Source organism: Pinus tabuliformis, chromosome J, assembly GCF_031772625.1.
Source record: "Pinus tabuliformis cultivar Carrire ecotype Pingquan chromosome J, CPIR1, whole genome shotgun sequence".
In the NCBI taxonomy this organism is placed as follows: Eukaryota; Viridiplantae; Streptophyta; class Pinopsida; order Pinales; family Pinaceae; genus Pinus; species Pinus tabuliformis.
In genome coordinates, this window is record NC_142295.1 from 402492923 (window position 1) to 402508365 (window position 15443).

Here is a 15443-nt window from a genome sequence, read left to right on the forward strand (position 1 = left end):
ATTCTACCTTGCAATGACTAATAATAATAATAATAACAACAACATTTAATTTGATCGTACATAAGACAAGTAAGCATTATTGATTTCAATATCAAACACACTACAACAATACCAATAATAATGTCCAAGCTACTCAAAGTTAGTATTATTCAACACCCTACCCTGTCAAATCAAGATAAATGTCTCTTTCTCCTAATCCCACAATCAAACAAATATAACCTCACCATGGAAAAAAAAAATAAAAAAATTTGATGAGCTTGCACCTTGGGAAATGACCATTAAATTAGCTAATAAACAAATCAAATAAATAATTCAACCCAAAGTAATAAAAATGCAACTAAAAATTCACAAGAAAAAATCAAAACAACACTTATCTTATAAGAATACAAGGTTTTACCAACCAAAAAAACTAAATCAATAAAGAAAATGCTAACCCCTGCTCATCTTGATAAATAATGAGTTAAAATGTCTTTTAAATAAATAAAGTGTTTTAAATAATATATAATGATTGTTAAATTAAAATGAATTTTAAATAAATAAATTATTCGTTATAAGGTAGTATAATTTGGAATAGCATTGATATGATGGGTTCGTAAGGAATATGGTTGGAAGTTCAAATCCACTCCACAGCTGTAGTTTTTTTTCAAAGTATATGGTTGGACATTCAAATCCACTCAATAGCCGTGTAGGTTATATTGAGACATGTAATTGGATGTCCAATTCCAATCAACGGCTGTGTAGGTTATGTTGACACGCACATGAATTCACCTCAACGTATACCCCACATCAAGCGAGTACGAACCCAACCCTAGTAACAAATTCCTTTCGTTACAGAGGCCGGATTCGTCCATTGCACGGCGTTTCCACACCTGTCATTCTAGACGATATGTTCGGAAATGAAGAGAATGCTTATGGAATAAGAAAAGGTAGTGCACATGCAAGGGACGGAAAGGCTGTGTGCGGAATGAAATTACACAGGATCTCACACTTCCTTTTTAATTGTGTCTTCATTTATTTAATCGCATATTGTCCACAAACTTCTATTCGCCAAGAACATTGAAACAAACAGAGACCATAGCTTTTCGCCAGTGTGAAACAAATCGTAACAAAAGAACGCGTTTTAAACTTATTAAAAACGTCAGAGTATGTACATATAGACATTGTGCACCCTTGGCTTAAATCTACTCTTAATTCCCTCGCCTCCTCTCCGTATTCATGGCCATTTAGAAGCAGGAAAATTACAAAAAATAATTTATACTATTGTCTTGCAGGATCCTGTAACGGGATCCCACATAGCTGGCAGCAGAAAATCCCGCCCATTAACTCCGCGAGCATTGTAGCTTGCCCCAGTCGTTTTATCCACCAGTACCTCTCCGGGGAACCCCGGATAAGCCCCTTTGCCATATATACCCGAGCAGGCAGAGACTGCCTCCATAGGTGCAGCAGCGTCGCCTTGGAAATAGCCGGTGTCAAAGGGATTGGTGACTGCTCCTGCAAGAACAGTGGCAATGTTGATGATCATTCCATCGATGCCAATGTCACCGTTTGGTGCCACCAGGGGAGGAGTCTGGGGGCCGTACATGGGCTGATGAAAAGGCCACGCACACTGCCCGGGACATTGAGTTTCGGAATTCCCGACCCACGCATATGGAAGAGGAAGGCTCTGGGCGGCCAAGAGATTAGCATGAAATCCACAACTCATACAGAAGCCCTCCACAGCTACATCATCAGACGTGAGAACCAAATACACGGCATTGCCATTCTCCGGCAGTACTCTCGAAGCAATTGCTGTCTCCACCAGAGCCGCAATGTCGCTCTGCTTCAGGGACTTGCCCAGGGAATAACCCTCGTCCAGCTTTTGGTTTCCGAGCCTTGTGTTTGTCATGGTGACGGCCTTGTTGGAGGCACCACTGTATCTTTCAGTGGTTTTCCACCAGCTATACACAGATGGCCCCATGGCCTTGCTAGCTTCCAAAGACTGCACAAAATCTCCCACGATGGAGCGTTGAGAAGGGCTAAATCTGCCATACCAAATTACATAGACATCCACAATGGGTTTGTTGGTGAGCAGGGGACCGTTGTGATATGTTACAACAAGAGGCTGCTGTTCCACCAATACTGAGGAACACAAATCAATCAGAAGATATACACATACAAGAAGCATACACCTACCCATTCCCAAAAAATTCTACTACTATAACACTCTGGTGCAGCTGGGTGGCTGGAAAGAAAGAACGGCCTGGTGTTTATATGGGAAGTCTGGGCGTGCCCACAAATAGGAGTTCCACTCGCTGGCTGTGTGGGGAGAATGATGTTGGTAACCAATTTAAATAGAAAGGAGGGGGGTGATCAACATACGAGTATCGTTTCGTTGAAGGAAAGAGGAGTGACAGCTAGGATGCCGTTTCATATACGCCATTTATCCTACTACTTATTTTACACAACTGTGTTGCATTAAAGGAGACACGCCTCACCATTCCTTCCACCACCCTTGGGACGCGTCACGCGTGTGGACTAAAAGTTAAGAGAACAGTTGTTCTCTGAAACAATGTTGCTATAAAATTGGCTCATCCAGCTTGCTCGGTAATGTTTTGGTCAACATGGTTTATAGTTATTCATTAATGTGATGGTATAAAATCGGGTCATCCAGCGTGCTCGGCAATCTTTTGGTCAACCTTGTTTGTAGTTATTCATTAAGAAACTGTTTTCTTACGTTTGATGTTGAACTTCTCTATTTGAGCGCTTTTTATTAAGAAACTGTTTTCTTACGTTTGATGTTGAACTTATCTATTTGAGCGCTTCCCGTTTGTAGATAATTGTAGGGTATGACTTTGGTATGTAACTGCTTTATTTTTAATAATGCAATTAATATATGTATGTTGAAGATAATGAAGAATATTTTAGAATTGGTTCACGTAACTTTAGGATAGGAATTAGTTTTTATTTCTTAGAATGTTGTTCTAACTTCTTTAGAATCATATTTTTAAATGTGTAATGTGGATGAACAATGTAGAGCGTTCCGCAGAGCCAGACTCTCTTGGTTCAGACTCTCTTTCGTAGAGTTCACCAATGAGTTTTATTTTAATACAAACATTGTCATTTTTATCATGGTATCAGAGCGCCAGGGTTGAGGAACCTGTACGCTCGCTGGTGGGTGGTTCTTTGAACCGAGATCATCGCAGTTGTAAGGCAGATAATTGTGACGATTTCGAAATCGTCGCTGGTTTCGAGTGTACCTCTGCGACGAGTGCATGGTAGATCCTTCGCGCAAATTTTCTAACTTTTTTGTCATAGCAAAGATGTGTACAGCTGTGACGACGTCACAGAAACAACAGGAAGATCTGCAACGATTGTGGAAGCCAATAACAAGGCTGTGGCTGTGGGGGAAAGCCAAGAACAAGGCTGTAGCTGTCAGAGAAGCTGCGTGGGGAAACCAATAACAAGGCTGTAGCTGACAACAGAAGGTTGTCTGGAGGCTAAAAAGGAAGCCACGGTGCTCTGCGCGTGTGCTACGAGATCAAACAACATTGAAGAACAGTGATCTGTCTCTGTCACAGATCTGGGGTAAATTTAACATTTTTCTTTACCTGTTGATTTTTTTTTTCTAAATTGCCAAGATGAATAACAACATATTTGAAGCATGCATGAACGAGCATAACAAGCTCGATGGTTCCAATTATGCAAATTGGAAGTTTAAGATGTAGACTCTGCGAGAAGCGCAGAGTGCTTGGACGATTGTGAATGGGGATGAGCTGAGGCCCGCTACTGGATCAGCATCGGTCCCAAATTGGGAGAAACGAGAAAGCAAAGCAAGAACAATGTTAAAGATGTCAATGAAATACTGTATTATACCACACATCAAAGAAGGTAAGTCAGCTAACGAGATCTGTGGAATTCTAAAGGAGTTGTATGAGATCAGAAATTCAAATCGGCTTCTGTTCCTCAAAAGTAAGATCCTATCCATGAAGATGGAGGAGAATGAAACAATTGCTTCATTTGTAGCAAGGATTAAGGATCTGAAAACCAAATTATCAGATATTGGTCATACAATGGACGATACAGATCTTGTAACGATTACAATGAATGGTGTCACTGATGATTATCAAATGTTCATCACTAGGATAAATTCTAGAGAAAAGATCCTGCATTTTGAAGAGCTGACAGGTATATCGATGCAGGAAGAAGAGAGGAGATCGACTCTGAAGCCCCAGAGTGTCGATCTTGCATTGATGGCGAGAAAAAACTTCTACAAAGGAAAAGGAGGTCCACAACAGCAAAACGGAGCAAGTTCATAGAAACAGCCAAATCTGAGCCAAGGTATGTACCCAAATAAAAACTACTCTGAAGCTAAATGTTTTTATTGCGGAAAACTGGGTCATGTTGCTAGGGAGTGTAGGAAAAAGAAATACCATGAAGAACAACAGAAGCCAAAGAGACATGCAGGTCATCTCGCGAATGGTGATCAGGTGTAGAATTTAAGATTGTTCATGGCAGATCATGATCAAAATGTTGATGCAGACATCTGGTATGTAGACTCAGGAGCATCAACACATGTGACAGGGAATAAGCACTGGCTGGAGGATTTTAAAGAGATCAACGAAGGCGCACAGATTTACCTTGGTGATGACAGAAGTCATCAAATTAAAGGATGTGGGAAAGTTTCTGTTATTCTACCTGATGGTAATATTAAACAAATTTATAATGCAATGTATGTGCCTAACATAACAAAGAATTTGATTTTTGTATCTATGATTACAGATCAGGATTTGAAAGTTTTAAAATCTAACTACTACATTAAAGATCTGCTAGATGGCATGAAGATAATTGCTATAGGAATCCGAACAAGAGGACTGTACAAATTGGATGTGAGACCTGCATCGGTTCGAGCATTGACAGCAGCGAGCCTAACTACATAAGAGCTTTGGAGTTAGAGATTCAGCCACATCAACTATAATGATTTGTTGTTATTACAAAGGAATGAAATGGTAAGAGATCTTCCTATGCTAAAACAAGTACATAATGATTGTGATGCCTGTACTTTAGGAAAAATGCATAGAGAAGAATTCCCTGTTAGAGTAGAAAAGAAACAAAGGGATATACTGGAGCTAGTGCACACAGACCTTTGTGGTCCCATGTAGACAAAATCATTAGGAGGTGCACTATATTTCCTACTTTTTATTGATGATTGTATGAAGTTTTCTTGGGTGTATTTCTTAAGTAAGAAGAGTCATACATTCGAATACTTTAAGTAGTTTAAAAATATAATTGAAAGACAAACAGGGAAACAGATAAAAATTCTCCGTTCTGATCAAGGGGGAGAATACAGGAAAGATGAGTTTATCAGATATTGTAAATATCATGGAATTTTGTAGCAGTTCACAGTACCCAATACTCCATAGCAGAATGGAGTAACAGAAAGAAAGAAAAGAACTCTGGTGGAATGTGCTAGAAGTATGTTGAAAGGTAAAAATCTTTCGAATGGTTTTTGGGCTGAAGCAGTGAATATTGTGATTTATTTGAAAAATAGGAGTCCCACAAAAAGTCTTTAGTCTAAAACTCCATTTGAAGCTTTATATGGATATAAACCTGCACTAAAACACTTAGGAATATTTGGATGTCAAGCATTTGCCCACATACCAAAGGAAGATAGAAGAAAATTAGACTCAAAAGCCATCAAATGTACTTTTATAGGGTATTGTTCGTCATATAAAGCATACAGATTATTTAATCCCTCTACTCACAAGATCTTTGTTAGTAGAGATATTAAATTCCATGAGCAAGATAATGAAGAATATGATGAGCACAATGATGGATGGGACATTCTGTACTTTGAGGAAAAAGAAGCAGAGAACAGTCAGGGTCAGCAGCAAACAAAGGCAAACGATGAACAGCAGCAATAACAATAGCAACAACAGTAGCAGCAAGAGCAGCAAGAAGAAATAAATGATGATCGAATAAGGTTTGAAACCACCACCCCACCACTCAGGAGATTAGGTAGGAAAGCTCAAATACCTGCAAGATATAGAGAAAAGGCTTTTATAACTAGTATGATGAATGTGGTTGAACCATCTAGTTATAAAGAAGCAAATTAAAGTAGTGAATGGAAAACAGACATGGAACAGGAATATGATTCAATAATAAAAAATCACACTTGGGAATTGGTTGAAATTCCTAGAGGAAAATAGACCATAGGTTGTAAATGGTTATATAAACCGAAAATTAATGCAGATGGAACTATATAAAAACTGAAAGCTAGGCTGGTTGCAAAGGGGTACTCACAAAAAGAAGGAATAGACTATGAAGAAACCTTTGCCCTTGTAGCTAAATTGAACACTATCAGAATGTTAATCACTTTAGCTACTAAGAAACATTGGATGATACACCAACTAGATGTAAAGTCTGCATTTTTGAATGGAGAACTAAAAGAAGAGGTTTATCTAGAGCAACCAAAAGGGTTTGTACAGAAAGGAAAAGAACATTTAGTTTGTAGGTTGAAGAAAGCACTTTATGGACTAAAACAAGCTCCCAAATGGTGGTATGAGAAAATTGATTCATTTTTTCTACAAGCTAGCTATAATAGAAGTAAGAATTATACTAATCTTTAAACCATGAAAGATGAATAAGGGTGCGTATTTTTTATTTCATTATATGTATATGATTTGATAATTACAGGTAATGCTACATATCTAATTGATGAAATCAAGCAACAAATGTCACATATGTTTGAGATGAAGCACCTTGGTGAACTCAGATACTATTTAGGTCTTGAGATCTGGAGAGACTCAAGTCAAACATTTATGTCTCAAGAAAAGTATGTTAAAAACCTATTAGAAAAGTTTAGAATGGATCTGTGTAAGCCTGCACCGATACCATTGCAGCAGAACATCAAATTGCTATGTGAGGATGGCTCAAAAGCAGCGGATGCAACACTTTACAGACAACTAGTTGGGAGTCTAATCTACCTAACCACCACTAGACCTGACCTGGCTTATGCAGTCAGTGTGCTACAATTTATATCTAAGCCACTTGAAAGCCACTGGAATGCAACGAAGAGTGTTTTGAGGTATCTACAAGGTACTGTAGATTACGGTATTATTTACACTGACTCTTATGATGTTAGATTGGTAGGATTTGCAGATTCATATTGGGTAGGAATTGTAGATGATCACAGATCTATAACAGGATATGCATTCAGTCTTGGATCCAGGGTGATCACATGGAGAAGCAAGAAGAAGAACATTGTCTCCTTGTCCTCAACGGAGGCAGATTATCAAGCCATGTGTGTAGCAACGTGTGAGGCAGTTTGGCTATGGAGACTTCTCCAGGATGTAGGGAAAGAATAGACAGTCCCAAAAACAATCAGTTGTGACAATCAAAGTTCAATCAAGTTGGCCAACAATTCAGTGTTTCACAAAAACACTAAACATATTGATACTCAATTTCATTATGTCAGGGAGAAAGTGCAATCCAAAGAAATTCATCTAGAATATTGTAATACGTGTGATAATGTTGCAAACATTTTCACTAAACCTCTTGGAAAAGTGAAGTTTCAAATGTTTAGGGAGATGTTAGGCATATAGTGAACCCATTATCCATTAAAGGTAAGTGTTGAAGATAATGGAGAATATTCTAGAATAGGTAGAATTGGTTCACGTAACCTCAGGATAGGAATTAGTTTCTATTTCTTAGGATGTTGTTCTAACATCCCTAAAACCATGTTTTCTAATTAATGTGTAATGTGGATAAACAATGTAGAGCGTTTTGCAGAGCTAGACTCTCCTGGTTCAGACTCTCTTTCGTAGAGCTAACCAGTGGGTTTTATTTTAATACAAACATTACCATTTTTATCAATATAGGGCAATGGTTTTAGCTATAAGAGGAAGCATTAATCGATCTTTCATTTCAGATTTTGTAGTAATGCATACACGTTACATACTGCACCATTTTCCAATGAATCAAAAGTTGAGATTAGTGAAGGGCAAAGGGATGCCACAACAGGTTTCAGAGAAATGAGAATTCTAACGGTTGAATATTAGTAGCATCATGTTCTCATAGATATCTGTATCCAAAGTGAAATATTTTCTCTAACTGCATTAATTGACTCAGGTGCAGATGTGAATATTCTCAATACTAAAGTTATCCCAGCTAAGTATTGGGTTGCAGCCAATAGAAAGGTTATTGGCCTGGGAAACAAAACTCTCAAGTATGAGGTTCCTAAAGCCTCCATATGTTTTGATCATCACTGCATTAAACTCAAATTTGCAGTAGCAGACATTCCTGTTGATTGTATTTTAGGAAATGTCTTCTTAGCAGCTGTAGAACCACATGGTTATGTTCGGTTAAAAGGAAATAAAGCTGGATACTTCATTACTGTCCCTACCTCACATGGAGGACCCAAGAGAATTGAAATGCCATATGTTTCAAGTCCTAGAGTATCTACTATGGTTCAAGCCATGCAAGAACTGGATAAAGCTAAGTCTAAGTTGCTTGAATTCAAAGAGTTGAAATCTTCAATCCAGGTAGAAGAACAATTAAAGAATCCTCTAAATCAGAAGAAAATTTCTGAACTCAGGAAAAGAATTGAAGCAGAATGTTGTTCCAAAGAACCAAACGCCTTCTGGCACAGAAAGCAATATTCTGTTGAACTGCCTTATAAATCAGAATATGAAGGAAGGCCCTGCAAGAGTAAAGCTATTCCCATGAATAAAGAATACAGAGACCTCTGTGAGAAAGAAATAAAACAATTAATGGATAAGAAATTGATTAGAGAGTCTGATAGTCCTTGGAATTGCTATGGATTCTATGTTAACAAAAGGTTTGAACAAATTAGAGGAATCCCCAGGTTGGTTATAAACTACAAGCCTCTGAATTATGTTCTAGTAGACAATACTTATCCAATACCCCATAAAGGCGACCTCTTAAGCAAAATTGTAGGAGCGAAAGTTTTCTAAAAATTTGATCTCAAGTCAAGGTTCTGGCAGGTAGCCATAGCAGAAAAAGATAAATTCAAGACAACTTTCAGTGTGCCTACTGGACACTATGAATGGAATGTCATGCCATTTGGTTTAAAACATGCCCCATCAAAATTTCAAAAAGTCATGGATTCCATTTTTAAACCTTATTTTGATTAGTTGTTAGTATATATAGATGATATTCTTATCTTCTCCAAGAACATACATGATAATTTCAAGCATGTATATATCTTCCTCCAAGTGGTCAAAAGAAATGGGCTGGTCTTGAGCAAAAAGAAGATTGAATTATTTCAAACTTCTATCAAGTTCCTTGGCCACACAATCCAGAATGGCCAGATATCTCTACAGAAGCATGCCCTCAATTTTGTAGACAAATTTACAGATAAAATTATAGAAGAAATGCAGCTTTAGAGATTTCTTGGTTGTCTAAATTATGTCAGCAATTTTTATCAGGATTGTGCTAAGGACCGAAATCTGTTAAACCAGAGATTGAAGAAAAATCCTATGCCCTGGACTGATGCTCATACAAATGCTGTAAGAAACATCAAAGCCAAGGTAAAATCTCTTCCTATTTTATATGTTGCTGATGACAATGCTTTTAAAATTGTTGAATCAGATGCCAGTGACCTTGGATGGGGAGGTATACTCAAACAAAAGAAAGATGGTGAAGAACAGATAGTTCAATTTGCTTCTGGAACTTGGAATCTTGCTGAAAGAAATTACTCCACAATTGAAAGGGAAGTAAAAGCTGCATGGAATTCTATTGACAAATTTGAAATTCATTTGGTCAATAAAAATTTCTTATTAAGAACAGATGCTTCTGCCTTAAAGAAAGTCCTAACTAAACACATCAAGAAAGGTCGCTAGTGCGTGAAATACTTGAGTAGGTTCGTGTATGGGTTCGTGTAAAGAAGGATAAGTGTTAAATATAGAGAAGAGACTCGAAAAGGCCATAGCAAGCTTCAATTAAGCCCCTGCTCAAAATTGGTATCAGAGCCTCACCAATGCTCTAGGATCATGGAGGTGAGAGCTCCAATCATATTATTTTGAGGTGTATCATCAGTGTTGTGAATTATATCTCCAGCCTCATCTTTGAGAAATTATTTTTCCATTTTTTCCAGTAGAGCTGGGGATGATTCAATTTCCCACCACGTTAGGAGAGTTCCTATAAAACACTGGATGCTAGTTTTGCAAGCTTCTACTTCATCTTTCCCTCTCAAGCACATAACCTTATACTCAGTAAATATCATATCAATCATTTTCCTAATTTTTCTCACACTAAGATTATCAATATTCCATTCTCTATGAGAGTCTAGAAAAAAGGTATGGGTTTTTGAAATCTTCCCTTTACCACTAAGATCAGGAGCTGAATATTTGCTATCCTGACTTTCCAGTGGTTCATATATTAGTAAGATTTGAGATTCTGGTTCTTTCTCTGGTTCCTTGAATAAGGAGGCAATAGAAATCTGGTCAGAAGTATCAATCTTTTCTTTAGAAGATTATGATAAAGCCTTTGAGACTTATTTTGGAAATAGATGAAAAAATCTGTCAACTGGCTTGATAGGATCTTGGATTTGAATATTCCTTTTATATAGGAAGTAGGAACTGGCTTCTCAGACTTAGATACATGTATCTTATCAAATTTTCTAGCTAAGTCTGTTATGAGTCCTTTTGTAGAATGCATTTGATCTACAATTTTATCTTCTACTTCTTCCAATTTATTCAAAGATTCTCTAACATAACTCTTTACTACTGAAGAGGAAAACTGTACATCATTCAGACAATTATTTACACTGTTGATTGAAACTTGAAGATTATCAAACTGTTCTTTTACAACAGCAGATTTTACAGAACTCATTTCCAATCCTTTGATAGCTGTGTTGGTCCAGTTTCATTTTTCATTGGCCTTTTGAATTCTACCATCAATGCCTAAAGCACTATCATCCTTAAGTACTAAAGGTATAGCTTTTGCTGAGTTCTGAGCTTCCATGAGGATGATTCCTTTATAAGGTGGGAATGTGGAAGGAGTTTCAATCTTACTACCATCTAAGGCAGACCATGAGTGCTATATTATAGAGGAAGATGCAGCGTCAGTCATCAGAACATTTTCTGGCTGATTCATGTCTTTCCAGACATAGAAATATATCCAAGTCTTTGTCTTCTGCATGAAAATTCTCCATTCTTGGGACATTTTAAGTTTTTCCTCAACAGTATATGTGAGGTAAAACTTTCTTCCTTTGGATGGGTATAGATATCCCAGTTTAACATTTCTTTCATCCATTGAGAATCTATTTTGTGCTTTTTACAACCATCCATTAGTGTGAAAAATTTATGCATTTCCAGGACTGACGGCTTCTTGCAATCATATGGAATGGCACTGAACCGAGATTCATGGATTAAGTCATTCATCTGTTCAAGATAGCCTAAACCATATCTAGGCATGTTTGTTGGTCTCATCTTGCTAAACATTTCTGTAAGCTGAGGGTCTTCTTTTTCTAATGAAGGAAGTTCATGCATCATCATCACATGATCAGATTCATGTGGAAAAGGAATATCTGAGCATTTAGGATTTGGACATGGATTGACTGTAGTAGACAGCGAGGCTTCTCCTGTCCTGGGATGATGATTTGCATGGATAACCATTTCAGCAAGACTACCTAAATTTAAAAATGATTTGCATTCGGGATAGATAACTTCTAAAGAGGAAAAATTTACTAATTGGGCAAACTCAAACAGAGAAATATGTTTACAGGAATTTGAAGCGGAACTTGAACAAGCAGTATCAATGTAAAGGGGATCTCTGTACAATGGTGAACTTTTGCATACTTGATCAATCCTTCTGCAGTCAATTGTTGATCTTCTGGGAAAAGAGAGAAAGGCATAGGATTGGTCTTCTTTGATATTTGCAGAGGTTATATTTTTCATAGCAAGAGGCTTGGGATTTGAAAAAACCCAATGTTCAGGGAAAGTAAGATCTTCCCATCTAATTGTTTGGTGTTCTATCTTTTGGTTCTTTGAATCAGTTAGAACTACCACACTTGACTTTGAATCCTTACTGGGAGCATGGAGGACTGCAGGATACAGAGTATTTGTATGTCTGAAACATCCTCGTGTTTGAATGGCGATGTTATGTCTTTTCTTTGACATATCAAATCCAGTGGTCTGGATCTGCAACTGGAGAATGTTTTCGATTGTTTCGTCAAAGACATAGACTGAGAAATTCGGGTAACAATCGAAATATACAGGGCCATTAGACAGAGGAGCCACAATACCTCCTATCAGGGAATCGATATATTTATTATGAGTGAGGTCTCTAACTGTAGCGAGGACAAAAGTATTTAACCCTTGATGAGTCAAAGAATGGATTCCGATTCTAATGCAACCCAGATGTAGATATTGGGTTTTTAGCCTTTTTGCTTCTACTTGGAGTTGTTTGGGATTCAGAAGTGGGATGGACTGTACACACTCAGAATTTTCTTGGATCTGACTTATAGATTCTTTTATAGAAATTCTAGTGGCAGCCTTTAGATGAAAAATAAAAAGATCAGCATAAACTTCAGATGCATTTATACTAGGAAGTTGCCATCTAGTAGATGGTTGTGACTCTTCATATTCTAGTTCAACAGAATTAATCGCACGACTCGAAGCAGATGCAAACATATCCCTAAGGGGATTTTCTTCAGCTTTATTTTTCTCATCTAACTCTCGAAAAGAAATAGATCTTCTGGCTGGATCCATTTATAAAAAGAGTGATGTATTTTGAGTACTAACCTTCATTAACCAACTTGGCTCTGATACCAATTTTGAGTAGGGGCTTAACTGAAGCTTCCTATGGCCTTGTCGAGTCTCTTCTCTGTCTTTAACACTTATCCTTCTTTACACGAACCCATACATGAACCTACTCAGGTATTTCACGCACTAGTGACCTTTATTCACGGCTTCCCTCGCCTTCTTATGGTCGTAGCGTCCCTTATACCTTTTGGCAAACCTCTGGTGAACCTCAAGCAAGGATGAATGAGACAGATACTACCTCAATAGACATTTGATGCACAACAAAAATACTCATATGCAGAACATGAAAACACTCTCTTTATTTATTTCAGAAAATATTTCTTACAGGATGGACCGTGTTCGCCAGAAAGAGCGAATACATCGACCATGAACACAAACATAAACTTTCCTATAGATCTGGCCACTTTAGGTTCTTATCTATGCTGAGTACATAGATACGCAGGCTTCTCAAATCTCTTAAGACACTCTTCAAACATCCATCTTCTTCGTGATGCAAGCAGATCAGATGGATGTCCGCAGTTGCAGAGCAAGAAGGAAAGAAATATTTTCTTCAAACACTCACACTCTCACACACTCACCTCCCCTCAAATGAGCCTTACCCTCCTCCTTATATAGGAAAGAGAGGGGACAAGCATTTGATGGTCGGGCCTCTATGTACAAAAGGAATCTGTGTACCTTCATCAATCAGTCAGGTAGATGTGGGGTCAAACCCCACCAATGGTCGGAGAAGTGCTCCGAGTCTCCTGATGAGATCGAATCTTGTACTGAATCCATTATTAAAGGTAAATACACAGTGGAAAATTTTTACCGGAAAGCCCACGAGAAAACCGGTCACTTTAAGTCTGTGACTAGACATTACATAGTGGGGTCCATGAGGACTGCTTTAGGCAGGGTCATTGAAGACCGTGATTCCAGGAAAATGGAATTTGTCATACAGACAATCATCCCATGCTTTTGTATAGATTCTTCTGACTATCATGGGCTTGTTTAGTACAATCTGATGTTTTATTTTAGTCATAACTAGCCATTCATGATGTCTAGTCATGTACTGGTTCAGTATCTCACAATCAGAAAGATGCTGCAGATCTTTGACGATCTTACAAGGAGTATGGAAACAATCAAAAACATTATTTTCAAAACATCTGTCGCACTGCATTCTATAGTGAGACTCATAATAGAGAGGGTCGATAGTTGTTCTATTGACACCATAGTCTGTCCACCAAGCCTGTAACCATTCACATTGTTGATTTCTTTGCATGGCCCATGTTGACCCAAATTTTAGTTTGGTATAGTGGGTTTCATTTCTACCATCAACATTTAGGAGATCCCACCATAGCTGCTTATATCCTGCAAAATTGTAAACAATATCAGGAAACATAAGATTTGGATCATTTCCTGGCCATAGAGCAGCATTGTTTGTTATGATAGGCCAATGGATATTCCTGGTTCGGTTTATACAAAAATATTTGTGATAGATTCTGTGTCTATCACCTCCTTTTGACCAAATCATGTTGATATCATGAAAATCACTTCTCAGTGATTCTTCTGCTAGATGTGTTGCATTCATACTTCTTGAGTATACCATATCATGGATCCATTTTCTCCCTTTTGGGTATACTTTCCTTTCTGGAACCAAATGTAGAATGTCTGTGTGGGCTTGAAGATTTGCATCTAACACTTTGGTGTTTCTCAGCTGCCAAGTTGGTTTCCAATTATCTCTATATTCTGACCAACTTTTATCTTCAGGAATGGATCTTAATACTTCCTGTTGTTGATTTTGATCCCACTCTGTGACTATTATCATGACATGCTGTTGCTGAATATATTCTCCATTGAGAACGTCAGGTAAACAATTTACTGATCCTTTGATATGTTCAACTTGAAAATCAAAATGTGCAAATAATGCTTGCCATCTAGCAAATTTTGCTTCACTGGGCTTCTTGATGTCTTTAGTTAAGACTTTCTTTAAGGCAGAAGCATCTGTTCTTAATAAGAAATTTTTATTGACCAAATGAATTTCAAATTTGTCAATAGAATTCCATGCATCTTTTACTTCCCTTTCAATTATGGAGTGATTTCTTTCGGCAAGATTCCAAGTTCCAAAAGCAAATTGAACTATCTGTTCTTCACCATCTTTCTTTTGTTTGAGTATACCTCCCCATCGAAGGTCACTGGCATCTGATTCGACAATTTTAAAAGTATTGTCATCAGCAACATATAAAATAGGAAGAGATTTTACCTTGGTCTCGATGTTTCTTACAACATTTGTATGAACATCAGTCCAGGGCATAGGATTTTTCTTTAATCTCTAGTTTAACAGATTTTGGTCCTTAGCACAATCCTGATAAAAAATGCTGACATAATTTAGACAACCAAGAAATCTTTGAAGCTTTGTTTTGTCTGTACTTGTATTTGGAAATTTGTCCACAAAGTCGAGGGCATACTTCTGTAGAGATATTTGGCCATTCTGGATTGTGTGGCCCAGGAACTTGATAGAAGTTTGAAATAATTCAATGTTCTTTTTGCTCAAGACCAACCCATTTCTTTTGACCACTTGGAGGAAGATCTGTACATTCTTGAAATGATCATACATGTTCTTGGAGAAGATAAGAATATCATCTATATATACTAACAACCAATCGAAATAAGGTTTAAAAATGGAATCCATGACTTTTTGAA

At 37.5% G+C, this 15443-nt stretch overlaps 1 protein-coding gene across 1 annotated transcript; it reads right to left on the reverse strand.

Moving 5' to 3' along the window:
• Positions 1-1105: 1105 nt before the first annotated feature.
• On the reverse strand, positions 1106-2294 carry LOC149227497 (protein EXORDIUM-like 2). Its single transcript, XM_089375518.1, has one exon. It carries the CDS (start codon positions 2174-2176, stop codon positions 1253-1255), a length of 924 nt encoding a protein of 307 aa, XP_089231644.1. The 5' UTR covers positions 2177-2294; the 3' UTR covers positions 1106-1252.
• Between the last annotated feature and the right edge of the window lie 13149 nt (positions 2295-15443).